General features: G+C 38.8%; 1 protein-coding gene across 2 annotated transcripts in view; it reads left to right on the forward strand.

Annotated features, from left to right (window-relative positions):
- The window catches only part of B3GALNT2 (beta-1,3-N-acetylgalactosaminyltransferase 2), a 69337-nt gene that overhangs the window by 2139 nt on the left and 49919 nt on the right, over positions 1 to 17279 (forward strand). For both annotated transcript variants that reach the window (XM_035280401.3, XM_003735289.6), the window contains exons 2-3: positions 7187 to 7334; positions 12489 to 12589. In XM_035280401.3, the coding sequence (XP_035136292.1) occupies positions 7187 to 7334; positions 12489 to 12589 (249 nt within the window). The remainder of the gene's footprint in view (positions 1 to 7186; positions 7335 to 12488; positions 12590 to 17279) is intronic.

Consider the following 17279-nt stretch of genomic DNA (forward strand, 5'->3'; position numbering starts at 1 on the left):
AATCTCAATTAAACATGACTGGCCAAACGCAGTGGCTCACTCCTGTAATCCCAGCACTTTGCAAGGCCCTGGTGGGTGGATCACCTGAAGTCAGGAGTTCAAGACCAGCCTGGCCAACATGGTGAAACCCCATCTCTACTAAAAATACAAAAATTAGCTGGGTGTGGTGGTGCACACCTGTAATCCAGCTACTCGGGAGGCTGACACAGGAGAATCACTTGAACCTGGGAGGCAGAGGTTGCATGAGCCGAGATTGTGTCGTTGCACTCCAGCCTGGCGACAACAATGGAACTCAGAAAGGTTCATTTATTCATTAAACATAACTGACTCCTCCTACCTTTCTTTTTTTTCCTTTGGTCCTTTCAAAACTAAAAGCATGGAAGTATCTTAAATGCTACCATTTCCTATAGTTCCTTTGCCATTGTGCTGTCACTATGTTTAAAATAGTTGAGTGTGTTTACATTTTAACCCTTATACTTTAAGCCTAACAGGAGAGAAAAAACCCAAGATTTTGCGAAGTATTCTTTTCTTCAATTAATTTTATTTATTTATTTATTGCTGGTGGGGGCTGGGTGGGGAGAGGCTGTTTACTCGGGAGGGTAGTTTCGAATTAATATTTTTAAATTTTTTTTTTCTTCTTCTTCTTTTGATTTGTCTGTCTTCAGTCTCATTAAGTCATGGCAGTTTTTTTTTTTTTTTTTGAAAGAGAGATTTACCTTCCCTGAATATTTTTAAAAAATAAAAAAAAAGCTCTCTGGCTGGCAGTTGCTTCAGCAAATATTTGAGAGCCTACTGTGTGCCAGCTTTTGTTGTAGGTGTGGAATTAGAGCAGTAATCAAGCTAAACTCCCTGCCCTCAGGTAGTTTACAAATTAGAAGAGGAGACAGAGCATCAGGAAATAATTGTAACTATCACAGCGGATAGTGATAAGTATGGTGAAAAAACGATAAAGCAGTGTTAAGAGATTAAAGAGATGGTTTTTTTTAGGTCAGGGAAGTCCCTTCCATTTTGAACAGATAACAGTTGAGGAGGGACCTAAATGAAGTGAGTGAGTACCAGAATCTGCAATTTTTTTAATATAATGGCTTCCCTTAAACCAGTGAGGGAAAGCAACCGTCAAAGAGGAAGTGAAATCCAGCACACCTAAGAGTGACAGAGAAAAATGCAGGTGGAGATAACCATCAGACTAAGGAATCTAAACATGGGATATCTTGATGACTCGTTTTGGGTAATGCCCTAAGGAGGAATTATTTAACGATTAATTTAGAGAAATAATGTGACAAAAGAAGGCATCTCTTTCTAGTGTATCTGGAAAGAAAGAAAGCAGCATAGTCACTCAACAGATACAAAGTCACTCAACATAGCTTCTATGCTGGATGCCTACTCCCTGCTCTCAAGGTGCTCACAGTATCTAATGGAAACAGACATAGGGCAAGTAGAAGGTCAAAAAACAAATTGAGCTTGCTCTAATTTTGCCTGGGGCAGGTTCTTCCAAAATTATCTGTATATGCTAATCGTGTCTCTGTGCTTCACTTTCCTTATTTATAAAATGATGATCTCATAGACTTACTGTGACGATTCAATTAATGAAACATGCAGAACAGTGCCCATTTCCTAGTAAACATGCCGTAAGTTTTACACAGGAGCAGTAGTCTGTTAGCAGCCGATGCCTGTGCTAGTGTGGTGTTTTAGGAGGTGTCTTTGCTATTGTGTATGATAATTGTCCTTATTGTTCGATGTGATAGATTTCCATGTTTTGTGTGTGTGTGTGTGTTTTGAGACGGAGTATCATCCTGTCACCAGGCTGGAGTGCAGTGGCGTGATCTCAGCCTACTGCAACCTCTGTCTCCCAGGTTCCCCTGCCTCAGCCTCCCAAGTAGCTGGAACTATAGCTGCGCACCAGCACACCCGGCTAATTTTTTGTATTTTAGCAGAGATGGTGTTTCACCATGTTAGCCAGGATGGTCTTGATCTCCTGACCTTGTAATCTGCCTGCCTCTGCCACCCAAAGTACTGGGATTACAGGTGGGAGCCAAGGTGCCTGGCCTTCATTTTCAAGATTTGTATCTATCTGTGACTGATCTCTTCCAAAGCATGCATATGAGAGTGGAATTTTGGTTTGATTTTTAAGACTCTTGGGCTTATTTTGAGCAATCAATTTTGATGTCAGCCTTCCTCAGACTTCTTTTTTTTATTTTGAGACATGGGTTTACTCTGTTGCCCAGGCTGGAGTGTAATGGCAAAATCTTGGCTAACTGAAACCTCTGCCTCCAGGTTCAAGCCATTCTCCTGCCTCAGCCTCCCGAGTAGCCGGGATTACAAGTGTGCACCACCATGCCCAGCTAATTATTGTATTATTAGTAGAGACTGGCCATGTTGGCCAGGCTGGTCTCGGATTTCTGACCTCAAGTGATCCACCTACCTCAGCCTCCTGAAGTGCTAAGATTATAGGCATGAGCCACCACACCGGGCCCTCCCTTAGACTTTAATGTACTTTTAGATGTCTACTGTCAGTGCAGAGTCAGGCAGGTTGCCAGACTCTCAGGATATATTACATTTTAAAATAATTAGTCCTTACTGTAGGGTCTCAGAAAAAAATGATACCCCAAAACAAGGCCTCAGAAGCAGCTCTCTCTGACCTGCTGCTGTCCTCTCTCCGGCTTTGCATGCTCACCTGAGGCTAGCCATAGAAACTAAAATTCCTCTTCCCCAAAGCCAACCATAAAACATAAAAATATTACTCTGACTACCCCCCCAACCACCTTTCTATATAAAAATTACCTAGTCTACCTTCTTTGATTACAGGTTATAAAAAACCTGGGTCCTATCCCATACCCAGAAGGAAAGAATGTAACTCAGGACAAGAAGACTCCAGACAGGCCTTGCTGGATTTTCTCACTCCATCTATTAACATTTGTTCTTACCTTTCTGTCCAGTCTTATCACATAGCTATCCATACTTTGTTGAGCCTAAGCACAGGAATGGGCAGTTTCTTCTGTATCTTTGGGTCTTCATTCTGAAGGCTTCCATGTCATATAAAACTGATCAAATAAATTTATATACCTTTTCTCCTATTAGTCTCTTGTCAGTGATTTTTCACTGAACCTTCAGAGGGAAAACGTTCCCTTGGCCCTTACATTACCCTCAGGGAGCTTGCTTGGGATTTTGATTTATTCCTGACATTATGAAGATTTTGTTTACTGCTGTATCTGTGCCATCTAGAACAGTGAGCATAGGAGATGCTCTGTCATTTGAATGAATAAATCAAGAGAATAAAATTGGCGCAGCTTGATATATTTTCACAAATTGATAACACCAAATAATCACCACCCAAATTTTAAAAAAGAAAACGATCAGTGCCTCAGAAGTCCCTTCATGCTGTGTTCTGTTGCTGGCAGGGATGGTAACAATGGCAGAAATCTGACTACTTCTGTACTTCATATAAATGGAGCCGTCTAGTATGTACATAGTTCCTGTAGTCTGTTTATCTTAATATAGTAATAGAATAATGTTTAATGATGCAATTAACATGTAATGTTAATGGCTGCATGGTATTCTGTCATACAGCTACACCATGATTTATTTAACGAGTCCCTTATTTATGTGTTTAGGTAGCTTGCAGTTTTTCGCTATTAATAGGTGACGCTGTGATTAATAAAAATCTTTGAGTGTATCACTGATTATTTCTTTAGAATGAGTTCTTAGAATTGCTGGACAAAGTTATACCATTCTAAATTATTTGACATACGTTGCCAAATTGCCCTGCAGAAGACTATACCAAATTACATTCCTTCCAGCAATGAGAGAGAGTAGACACTTTCTTGAAATCACTGACATTTCCTTGAAGTACCCATCATTTAGTTATTTAAGAAGACATTTGTCAGCGTGAATGTAGGAGAAAACTGGTATCTCATTGCTCTAATGCAAACTTGATTCCTAGTGAAGCTGAACATTTTTTCCATAGGTTTGCTATTTATCTTTCTTCTTTTGTGAATTATCATTATGTCCTTCTGTATCATGTTTACTTCTTAGCACTTTTTTTCTGTTTCTAGATACCAGAATCAACTAGGCACTCTCTTCTTGTAGCATATAACAGAAGGTGATAAGAGTTTAGAGCCAGGTTGGTAAGGGGAGCTAGGAATTTGAGCAACATTCTTACCCAAGTATTTATTATGCATCTACTTCGGGTTTTGTACTGTGTGGCACAGTAGTCAGGAGTCTGTTGAACTAATTTACATTAATGGTATGTGGTTAAAAGAAAAAACCTGTATTTCTGAAATTTGACTTCAGTATATCTGGAAGTAGTTCCCTAAAAGACCACAATATCCGTGTTACTTCCCTTCTGCCAGAAAAAGAGAAATGCCTGTGAAGTAAAGCAGTTAACAGAAGCAGCTTAGACATGGATTAGAAGCAGGGAGGACTGACAGTGACAGAGAGGTAGAATAAGATTTTCACATGCCACATGTTTATCTTTGTATTTATTTATTATTTTTAGAAAAATCTTGTTTGACAATAATATGGAGAAGTCAGGTAAAAACCAGTTAGGATGCCCTTGTCCTGGTCCAGGTGAAAAAACAGACTTAACTAAGCAGCAGCTAGAATTAATGGCAAAGGAATCAATTTGAGAATTTTCTTTTTTATTCTTTTTATTTACTTTTTTTTTTTTGAGATGAAGTTTTGCTTTTGTTGCCCAGGCTGGAGTGCAGTGACATGATCTTGGCTCACCGAAACCTCTGCCTCCCAGCTTCAGCAATTCTCCTGCCTCAGCCTCCTGAGTAGCTGGGATTACAGGCATGTGCCAGCACACCTGGCTAATTTTGTATTTTTAGTAGAGATGGGGTTTCTCCATGTTGATCTGGCTGGTCTCGAACTCCCGACCTCAGGTGATCCACCTGACTTGGCCTCCCAAAGTGCTGGGATTACAGGCATGAGCCACCTCACCCAGCCTAGATATAAGAAATTTTCATGAAGATTTTGAGTCTTTAATCAAGAAAAGATTAAATTATGTTCTATGTAATCTATGTCTAAAAGATTTTCTTATTAACCATTAAAAATGAGGTAGTAAATGTTTGGCATTTAAAGGGATGTTTAGGGTATTTTGAAAATTTGCTTTTGTGCAGCATCCTTATTTTCTGATGATGTCAGATAAATGAGGCATTTAGATTAAATGTGATTTTTGCTCTACAGTTTCTAATCTTTTGAGATGAGACTTTGAAACAAATGAAATAGAATATCCAAAGACTTTTTTTATGTCAGTTTTCTCTAAGAAGCTGAAGCACAGGGATTTAAATAACTTTTTACTAAGGTAATACAAAATGTTGGCTGTGGAATCAATGTCGGAACTGGCTGGTCACCACTACCTTTGCCTCCTTCCTGACACTAGAATGTACTTAATATTTTTCTCTGAAAAAGGTGAGGAGTCATATTGTCAATTTTACATAATCATTTAAATTAGTCGCCAAATTCAGACACTCATTTAGTGTGAGTTCCAGCACTAGGTACAACTTACATCATACAGTTACGTATCTGAGAAAAAATGTTCTGGGCCATGAGTTGAAAAAAACTGATGTGTTAACCAGCATGTTCAGTGATCTGCTTATTGCTAATTCAGTTGCACTTGTATTATGGATAAAAAGATCAGAATTTAGACTGAGATAAGCTATATTAAGCTGTATAGCTATAGAATAGAACAGCGATAAAGAATGGAGTTAGATTGCCTGGGATTAAATCTTAGCCCAGCCATTTCCAAGCTGTTTGACTTATGGCAAGTTACTGAATTCTCTGTGTGTTTCATTTGTTCAACAAGTACCTACTTCATAGGCTTGTGAACATTAAATGATATTCTATATGTAGTGTGTTTCACAGATTAGGTGTTCAATAAACATAGCCTATTAAGCTTACTCCATGAAAATTTGAATTTATTTAAAAATAAATTCTGTCTTTATGAAAGAACTCATTTTAGTACAAGACTCATAGGATGAAATAATAAATACCTCTATTCCATTTGGAATGGAACATTTTAAGAAATATATTTATTGTGGAAAATAAAGTACACAAACATTTCTGTATTATAATATCATTAAAATTATCCTAGTAGAAAGATCTGTTTTTATTAATTGGGACTTTGAAAAAAAGATCAACGTGGTTTTGTTGTCTTTTAGACTGAATACTTAGATTCCCTGGTATAAAAAACATTGCATTTAATGTAGTAAAGATTCTGGGCTTCAATAATTTATTTTTGGAAACATTTTGGATCAGTTCCCACCACTGGAGAAACAGATGAAATGGATACCTCATCAGAGCTATATATAAGCTTGTAGCTCTCAGGCCTTAAAACTGGTGATGAAAAACAAGGGCAAAGAATGTCTTTCTCTTCTGTCTTCTAAGGACAAGTTTTAGATGGAAATGTAATCCTGCCCATTAGACCTTATGACAATAAAAAATGAGCTGTTCAGAATGACTTTTACTTTATTTTCTTACTAAAAATGTTGCTTTCCCGCTATTCTTTAGAATACTTAGTAGGTACTAAAAGATTTAGTGGCCATAGAATTCATTGACATAAATAAAGGTTGCATTACTTTCCGATAGGGAAGTCCCTCAATTTCATCCCCCAGACGTAGTAACTAACATTAATGTAGGAGTTCGCTTTTCAAAGCAATTTGTTTTAGTTGCCATTGAATGCCTCCTATATGCCTAATAGCAAGCCAAGACCTTTATACATGTTATCTCCTTGGAGTTCTACAGCAGCTTCATGAGAAGTATTATAACCATTTTGTAGTTAAGGAAACTGAGGCTCAAGAAGCTAAGTAATATATAGCTAATATACAGAGAGCCCAGATTCTAACTGTGTCTAAGTGACTCTTACTGCCTACTATTATATGTTTTTATGCTACATTGCATTTTGAAACAGATTCTTACCACAAACATTTTGTTTGTTTGGAAGAATTTATATACTTATGTGAGCATGAATACGTACATATACATGAAAGACAAAAAGACTGTACACCAAAATGTTACTAGTGGTTATCTCTGGATAATGGGTTTATATGTGATTAAATTTTTTTTCTTTGTATTTATCTGAATTTCCTACAAACATAAGCTTATTTTGTAATAAACTTATGATACCTACTGAACTTCACAGTAATTGAGACATGACTTATTTCTGATTTATTGTTCTTATTCCTAGATCAGTTGGCCTTATTTCCTCAGTGGAAATCTAGTCACTATGATGTGGTAGTTGGCGTGTTGTCAGCTCGCAATAACCATGAACTTCGAAACGTGATAAGAAACACGTGGCTGAGGCATTTGCTACAGCATCCCACATTAAGTCAACGGTAGGTTTTCTGAGTTGTTACTTTGCCTGGTTTATTGAAATAAGGGTTCTGAAAAACCTAGCGAGGCATGGTGGTACATGCCTGCAGTCCCAGCTGCCTGGGAGGCTGAGGTGGAAGGATTGCTTGAGCCTGGGAAGTTGAGGCTACAGTGAGCTGTGATTGTACCACTGCATTCCAGCCTGCACGATGGGAGTGAGACCCTGCCTAACTTAAAAAAAAAGTTCTGAGAAACCTTATTTTGAATAGAAATGTTCATTCAGATATGTGGCCTCTTCCTGGGAGAAATGGCTGTTTTATTTGCTTTTCTTCCATTTAGTTTGGGCCAAAAAGTGAATTTAACCAAGATTTTAAGCCAAATGATAGTTGGAAGAGAGTATATTCATTGGTTAACATATGTAGTATTTAGATACCCAGTGTGGATTGTTGTTTGTTTTCTTTAATTTAGAATAGCAATTCTTAAAAGGTTCTATTTCAGAACATTTCTCAGCTTAGACACATGCACGTGTCTCAATATACTTTTCACTAACTTCACAGAGATAAATTTAATTTTTTTCAGTTTTGTAGTATTTTTTACTTGTGTGAACTGCAGTATGTGTAATATGCCATGCTCTTTTTTCTGACTACCCTGCCAGAACTGAGCTTTGGTAATCCATCTCATGCTGACATTAAATAGCTCTCAGTTATTAGTTAGGGGCCCAAAGCCTGTCTGTTCCCAGTGAGACCCGCCTCTGAAGATTCTGTGCTGAGGAACTAGGGGAAGAAATGCATGGAAAGTTGACTTCTATTTATGTGAAGACTCATGTGATAAGCAGAGGATGCCCTTTCAGGATTGCATTGCATTGGCACATTTGTGACTGAGTATCTATACAAGCAAATTGCAGTTGTGGATTTTCTTTTCTTTTCTTTCTTTCTTTTTGAGATGGAGTTTTGTTCTGGCACTCAGGCTGGAATGCAGTGGCACGATCTTGACTCACTGCATCCTTCACTTCCCAGGTTCAAGCGATTCTCCTGCCTCAGCTTCCCAAGTAGCTGGGATTACAGGCACCTGCCGCCTCGCCCAGCTAATTTTTATATTTTTTAGTATAGACAGGGTTTCACCATGTTAGCCAGGCTGGTTTCGAACTCCTGACCTCAGGGGATCCGCCTGCCTCAGCCTCCCAAAGTGCTGGGATTACAAGGGTGAGCCACTGAGCCCAGCCTAGTTGTGAATTTTCTTGTCACTAGTATGCTTACAGCGGCTTTCATTCCTTTTCAAGACAGGTTTCCTTAGTTCATGGTTGCAATAATAATAGAGCCTATTACACAGCAAATGAAAGACCTCAGAATCATCACTACTGTCAGAACCACGTCCAAAAGCTGTACTTTCTCTAGCCTTTCCCTGTTAGAAAACAATGACTCCTCCACCAGTTGCTCAGACCAAAACCCCTGGTGTTATCCTGACTTTTCCTTTCATATGCCGCATCTAGTCCATCAGCATACCTTCTAATGCTGCTTAGACCAAAACCAGAATCCGAGTTCTCACCACCGTTACCACTACCATCTCACCTGGGCCACCACTACTTCTCACCTGGGTTATTGCAGAAGCCCCCTTCTCTGAATTTACTGCTTCTACCTTTGACCCCCTACATTTTATTTTCCATACAGCTGTCAGAGTGATCCTTTTAAAATCAGTGAAATTATGTCACTTCTCTATTCATACCCCTCCAGTGACCTCCTTTCTTGCTCAGAGTGAAACCACAAGTCTTTATTGTGGTCTTTGACCTTATCTACGTCTACTTTCCCTATACCTGGCCACCTAACTGTACTTTCATACACTAAAAGTGCTCCTGCCTCAGGCCCTTTGCATTTGCTCCTTCCTTTCTCACTAATGTCCTCGTCACTCACATCCTTCAGGTCTCTGCTTAGATGTTACCTAGCAGACAGCCCTATATTAAATAGTAGGTCAGCCCACCCCTGTCCTGTTTCTGTCTTCCCTTAGTTGGCTTTAATTTTTTTTTTTGTAACACTTACCACCAACTGGCATCTGTATTATATTTAGCTGTCAAATTGTTTAGCTTTCTCCACTTGAATGTAGGTTTCATGAGCACTGGGGTATTCCCAATACCTAAAACCTAGCTTGGTGCACACCAAGGACTCAACAGCTATTGAATGAATGACTCAGAATTAAGTGTAATGAGGGAAGTTAATATTTGGACATTCGCTAATTTATTTGCCATCGTAACAGTCTTGCTTTAAACTTGGTAAGCTTGATTTGTGTTATGAAAATGATTGGCTATTTCTATAAAAATAGGTATTAGGCAAAAACACCTTCCTGGGATACGATAATTTTGTGGATCTAGTAAGAATATCTAGTGAGATGGCTAAAAAACCAAATTTGGTACATACTTGCAATAATTTAGTTAGCAGATTTATTCATTTCTGTTTATACTTTTATTCCAAATGCTAGTTGTCTGTGGAAGGTATTCTGCCTTAATTGGTTATTAGGAACAGAAAATATATTTCTGTGGTTATGGCATATTTTCCATTCTTGGATTTCCCCAAAGGAGCCAAACTCAACGCGAAGTACTTCTGGTAAGCAGATAGTATAGTATGGGTGGTAGAATACAAAGGTAAATACAGTATAGCCTGAGTGTTTAGGGGGGCTTGGCATTTAGTAGAAGGAAATAGGTGTAATAGTGTAAATAAAGAGAGGAGAAGAGGAGGGAAGCATTTGACTGTGAGAGGCAGACAGTGAGCAGATCATGCAGAACAGGCATGCGGAGGGTTAAGTGGAAGGGTGAGACCTGTTGAGGCAAGGACTGCTGAGGGGCTGATCTACAGAGGTGACCTTATGAGAGAATAAAGTCATTGAATATAGAAAATGGAGGAGGAGGCTAGGAAGACTGCTAGTATTCTGACTTGGAGAATAGTGGAATCATCAATCAAAACAAAAATACTGCATGAGAAGAGCAGGACTCATGGGAAAGAAGCTCAGTTGTGGATATGTTGACTTTGAAGTTCCTGCAGGCAGAGGTATACTGATAAAGATTTACTAATTGGCGCTCTGGGAAAAAGGATGCTTATATGTATATACATGTTTGTTATATGTTTTATTGACATAGAGAATATACAACATGTAATTGACAGACTCTCCTATCTATGACCAACTTGTGGTTACAGTTAACGAAAGAGTGTAGTTCTGGCAAAAGCCTTTTAAGTAAACAGTGAAGACTAAAGTGACAACTAAGATATGTCAGCTTTACACTTAATAAAGTCAGTGACTTCTATGCTGTATCAGGTAATAGTTTTGAACACTGGAATCATATTTCCTTGACTTTTTTTATTTGTACTTCTCACTGTGTAGCAGCTGTAGATAGGTACATCACATTAAGCTTAATTTGCATTATCAACATTTTCTCTATACTTTCTTAAGTCTAGCCAACCAACAAAACAGTAAACCAAACCCTTATTTGTATTATTTGCCAGTTTCTATGATGTGAATATTCCCACCATAGCCAATTCAGGGAACTAATGTGACATCACTGAGCACAGAGTGGGGGAAAGATAAGCAGTAGCATGCCATATATACTATGTCCACCATGTAGATAGATGTAAGAAATATAAATGACCTCAAGATCATAGATAATAGCAAAATGTAGTAAAACAATAAGTGATTAATTTAAGTATTTTCTTTGTTTTTAATATATATTTAATTTTAAATAAAGGCTATGTTTAATAACCATCTCACAAAATTTCTGAAAAATTGACAGTTGGCTCTCAGAAGCCAGTAGTAGCAGGCTTCAGCAAACAGCTGTCTGTGGGCCATCTAGGTGAAGATGTCCAATGAATTTACAGGTCCTTTACTTAGAACATGGGCCTAAACTAGAGTTACTAATGCAGGGCCGGGCACAGTAGTTCACACCTGTAATCCCAACACTTTGGGAGATTGAGGCAGGCAGATCGCTTGAGGCCAGGAGTTTGAGATCAGCCTGGCCAACGTGGTGAACCTCATCTCTACTAAAAATTAAAAAATTAGCCAGATGTGGTGGCACATGCCTGCAATCCCAGCTACTCAGGAGGCTGAGGCAGAATTGGTTGAACCTGGAAGATGGAGGCAGCAGAGAGCTGAGATTGCGCCACTGCACTGCAGTCTGGGTGACAGAGTGAGACTCTATCTCAAAAAAAAAGGAGACGAAACTAGAGTTACTAATTGAAGACTCATTCTCATGCTTGTTGAAGCCTTGGGGATCAATAGTACTGTCTAGGGAAAGGAAGTTAAAAAAAAAAAAAAAAAGTAGATTGAGAAGAGACCCAAGAGCAGAGCCCTGGACTAATACTAATACCACTCTCAGTGGACGAGCTGAGGAGGAAGAGCCAGTGAAGATGACTGAGCAGGCCGCTGAAGGACAGGAAGAGAGCATTTTAGGGAGATGGGCAGTTTTGAGCCATGGAGAAGCCAGGAGGGTAAGAGTTGAAGAATATCTATTGATTTTTAGCAGCAGCTCATTGGTTACATTAGTGGTAATCTCGGTGGAAGTGGTGATGTTAAAGCTAAAATTCCTGTTTTATAAAATGAGTGGGAAGTAAGAAATGAGAGGCTGCAATTTTAATTTCTTTGTAGGACCTCAGTGTAAAGTGTGGTGGCAAGGAAGGATGGTAGGTGAGAAATTAGAGTCAGGACTTTATCATGTTGATAATGTGGAGGGAAGGAGCCACTAGTTACGGAGGTAGCCAGTGAACCAAAGTCTAGGAGAGAAGGGGATTTCCTTTTGGATGGAAAGACCTAATCTTGAGCAAAAGGAACGCCTTCTGAAATAGAAGAAGGCAAAAAAGGAAAATTTTAGATACAGATATGTTTTTAGGTATGGGCATGAGAAGCTGACTTGACCATAGTTTGCTTTCAAATGATACGAACATGCTGGTAGCGAGGCCAGACGTATTCATACTTGCTTTAATATACCATTGCAATAAAGGATTCATGCATAAGTAACTTGGCAGGTAGCAACTCTTAGTTTGCTTGTTCCCCCATTTTGCTAGACTAGATGAATAAAGGTAGAGAATTAATCATCATAAACACTTGTGTCTCAAAAGTAAAAGCTCTGAAATGGGCGTGAGGAAACGTGCATGTGCGAGGTGAAGATCAGTAACTGATGTTAATGCCAACACATCTCTCAGTGTGCTTGTGAAGTTCATAATAGGTGCTCATGGCTGTGAAGTGCCTGTGGAAGACAGGGAGGATCCTTATTCCTGTAAACTACTCAACATCACAAACCCAGGTAAGTCACCTTTTCCCTCGACTGCCATACACAAGCTTGATGTTGAGTAAAAGTTGCTAAGCTTGATGATATGGAGTCTATTTTGTTATTTATTATTTTATTTTATTATGTTTTTTAAAGACAGGGTCTTGCTCTGTCACCTAGGCTGGCGTGCAGTGGCACAATCATGGCTCACTGTAACCTCAAACTCCTAGGCTCAAGTGATCCTCCTGCCTCACCACCCTGCTAGGACTACAGGCGCGTGCCACAACACGTAGCTAATTTTTAACTATTTGTAGAGATGGGGTCTCGCTGTCTTGCCCGGGCTGATCTTGAACTCCTGCCCTCAAAGGATCCACCAGCCTGAGCATCCCAAAGCATTGGGATTGGAGGCATGAGCCACCATTCCCTGAAGTCCCTTTTTAACAGACTAAAATGTCTTTCATCCAAATTTATGTTTTCATCTTTTTTTTTTTGAGATGGAGTCTTGCTCTGTCACGTAGGCTAGCATGCACTGGCACCATCTTGGCTCACTGCAACCCCTTCCTCCTGGGTTCAAGCCATTCTCCTGCCTAAGCCTCCTGAGTAGCTGGGATTACAGGCACCTGTCACCACACCCAGCTAATTTTCGTATTTTTGGTAGAGATGGGCTTTCACCATTTTGGCCAGTCTGGTCCTGAACTTCTGACCTCACTGGAGTCAGCTAGGGAAGTAGTCATCTGTTGTGATCCACCCACCTCAGCCTCCTAAAGTGCTGAGATTTATAGGTGTGAGCCACCGCACCTGGCCTGTTTCATCATTTTTGACAGATTGACTTGGGGTATCTGTAGAGATTCTTTACAGAATTGAAACTTCATCATCCAGGAGACTTTATTTTTCAGTGTGATTCATATATACTTGGAAGTTCCTTATGCTAAGATAAGTCCTGAATTACCAAATTTTGAACTGTTGGAAAACTGATTTTGCCAGTTAATTTATAATAACCTTAAAGAAACAAATATTGTGAATCAACTTTCTCTTAGAATTATTGTCTAATTTATTTCTGTAAAAGAAACAATAGTAAAAAAATGTAAAACACAAGTAACATTATTTATGCCTTAAAATTAAAAGTTTGTAAAAATTCTGGTGAGGATAAAGAAGGCTGCTCCAGCACTTTGGGACACCCGTGCAGGAGGAGCCGCACAAGCCAGCCTGGGCAACATAGTAAGTCCCCATGTCTGAAAAAAAAAAAAAAAAAAAAAAAAATGAGCCGAGGATGGTTGCTCAGGCCTGTAGTTCCAGCTGCTTAGGAGGCTGAGGTAGGAGGACTGCTTGAACCCAGCAGTTCAAAGCTGCAGTAAGGTATGATCTGCTCACACTGTTTGCACTCCAGCCTAGGGGACAGAGCGAGACCCTGTCTCAAAACCAAAGAAGAAAAAAACAACAAAGCAAGCTGATCCTAATTAGGTTCTCTGTGTGTCACCAGGGAACCAATTTTAGGAAGTTGATAAATTTATAACTCTGTGTTTATTAGTACTTCCTATTATGTTCAGCTATGTTTCTAAGGGAGATTAAACTTCTAAGTCTTAAATATGCTGATTAAGACTTCTGGCATTTTAAGGTTTGTTAAAACTGTGTAATTAAATAACACCTCACTTTTATAAGCAGGCTCCATGGCTCTAAATCCAAGCTCTGCCATTTTCTAGCTGTGTGACCTCCTCTGCCTCAGTTTTATCACCTGTAAACTTGGGATAAAAAAGTCTTCCTCATGGGGATTGACATAACGGTGTAATAAGGTGATACATATAATGTATTTAGAATAGGTCCTAGAAGGTGGAAGGTACTTAACATTATTTAAAAGAGCCTGCCATTTTTATAAATTTGGGTTTCAAACAGCTTTTTAAATAAATTGGACAATATATTCAGGTCTGTATTATAAAACAGGGGTTTCTTACTTAGAATCTCTGAATTCAGTTAACATTGTAAGCAAATTTTATTTATGAATTGTGTTCGGGGGAGAAAGTCCTTTTGCTTTCATGGGTGTCCTAAAGGGATCATAAATCTTATGAGTATATCACGTGATGATTTGGTATTCCTTCAACAAATTACAATTGAAAATCAAAACGAAACAAAAAGAAGCCCTTCACTTTTAAATTAACTGTACTTTTGTTATCTTAAGTGCGGTTATTTATTAAAAGTAAAGAAGTAGAATTTTTTATTAATAGAACATTTTCATATATGTAATACCCCTAGGTTATGAATTTTTTAAATGTGTATATAACTAAGTTAATATTGAACCTAATCTTATCTTTTCAATGATCCAAAGGGCAGTTACGGTTATTTCAGCACCTGAAAGTTATGATAAGCATTACTCATATGACACTGTGGCTGTGGTGAGAGGTTTGATTAATAGCACTGTAAAGCAACGGGATTTCCTGTGTCCATATAACTTGAAGCTCAAGGCACATTTGTTTTAGATAAGAAAATATCTAAAAATGCTATATTATAATGTGCTTGACATGCTGCTTTTAATAAAGAGGTTTCTAATATGGATATCTTTTATTTACTGAATATCTTTTAAAAAATTGTATTGTTATCCATTATGTTGTAGTCTAGACTCTCCGGTTAATGCTTGCCTAGTCCATGACAGAAAACTGTATTCTCGCTTTTTTCCCCTCCTGCTCATGTCTCTAATGAGGTTTGAGTCATCACTTTGCTTTAGTCCCATTTTACTGGGCATCTACTGAGTGTAAGGAGCTTCTAGGAACTCTAATGTGGGCACCCAAATGATCTGCTAGAGTGTAGGAAGAAAGTATAAGGTTTTTTTTTTGTTTTTTGAGACAGGGTCTCGCTCTGTTGCCGAGACTGGAGTGCAGTGGCACAATCTCGGGTCACTGCAACCTCTGCCTCCCAGGCTCAAGCAATTCTCATGCCTCAGCCTCCCAAGTAGCTGGGATTGCAGGTGCATACCACCACGCCCAGCTAATTTTTGTATCTTTAGTAGAGACAGGGTTTTGCTGTGTTGCCCAGGCTTAGAATTTCTGTTTATCTGAAAATAAGAAAATACAATCATTATTAGTACTGAATATATAGATTCACCACAATATATGCATATAATTTGTAAGTAAATGGCTGTGTGTACAAATTTTTTTAACTGATGGGGTTGTATAGTCAGCAAAATTTGAAAATCACAGCTCTAAAAAATACAAAGAACTTTGATAATCTAGGGTTTTATATTATTAAAGTAGCACTGATATTCTCTGCCATATTAACTGCTTTATTTAATGTATCCTAATTCATTTATGGTAATTCAAAAATTTATTTGAAGACTGGGCACAGTGGCTCATGCCTGTAATTCCAGCACTTTGGGAAACTGAGGTGGGAGGATTGCTTGATGTCAAGAGTTCAAGACCAGCCTGGGTAACATGATGAGACCCCATCTCTACAAAAAATTAGCCAAGCCTGGTGGTGTGTGCCTGTGGTCTCAGCTACTCAGGAGGCTGAAACAGGAGGATCCCTTGAGCAGAGGAGGTCAAGACTGGAATAAACTATGTCCCTGCCACTGTACAGCAGCCCGGGTGACTGGATGACTGTCTCAAAAAAAGAAATACATAAATGAAAGAAAAGAAATTATTTGAAAATAACTGTTTTGGCAGTGATTAGACAGCTGTTGGGGAGTGGAAAGAGGACTGACTTTGGAATCACTAAACCAGGCTTGATTCTTAGATCTGCCACTTTCTGTGACCTTAAGTGAATTGCTTAATCCCTTTGGGCCTCAGTTTCTTAATCTGTAAAGTGGAGATAATGCCACAACCACAAGAGTAGTTGTGAAGATGTAAATGTGATAGGGAATGGTACATGGAAAGTGGTTCAGAACTGTGTGTGATATGTTTATCTTTTATCAATGCTGTACAGGAAGAGTTTTTCAAACGTTATTTGAAGTGACTTTAGTTGCTTATTTATACTGTGATAATTGCCTGACGTATCATATATATTTTAAATTGACTAACAAGGGCCAGGCGTGGTGGCTCACATCTGTAATCCCAGCAGTTTGGGAGGCCAAAGCGGGCAGATCATGAGGTCAAGAGATCAAGACCATCCTGGCCAACATGGTGAAACCCTGTCTCTATTAAAAAATACAAAAAAATTAGCTGGGCGTGGTGGCATGCGCCTGTAGTCCCAGCTCCTTGGGAGGTCGAGGCAGGAGAATTGCTTGAACCAAGGAGGCAGGGGTTGCAGTGAGCCAAGATTGCACCACTGCACCTCCAGCCTGGCGCCTGGTGACAGAGCGAGACGCTGTCTCAAAAAAAAAAAAATTGCCTAACAAGAAGTAGGATTTTTGGAATTTGCAGAGTAAGACCAAACTTACTGATTATTTATGACTACAGTCAGTACTGCTTTTATTATTTCTATTTATCCAACCCTTCCAAATAGATGACTTCCAGTTGACTTAAATTTAAATATCTCCTGTGGCAGTTATACATGCACACATGTATGCAAAAAGCTATTGAAGTAGTTCTGATAATTAATTTACTTAGATGTGGCTGAAAACTTTATTCTTAAATTTCAAAAATGTTTATATAGAAGCAGCCATGTTTCTCAAGTATTTTTTTAAAAATTCCTGCCATTTGTGAATTATATAGCAAATAATTACCTAGGTTTTGGCATTAAGTCCACTTCACTGTTTCCTACTAGTAAAACAAAGGATTATATTTGTTCAGTGATATAAACC

Source organism: Callithrix jacchus, chromosome 19 (assembly GCF_049354715.1).
Source record: "Callithrix jacchus isolate 240 chromosome 19, calJac240_pri, whole genome shotgun sequence".
NCBI lineage: Eukaryota > Metazoa > Chordata > Mammalia > Primates > Cebidae > Callithrix > Callithrix jacchus.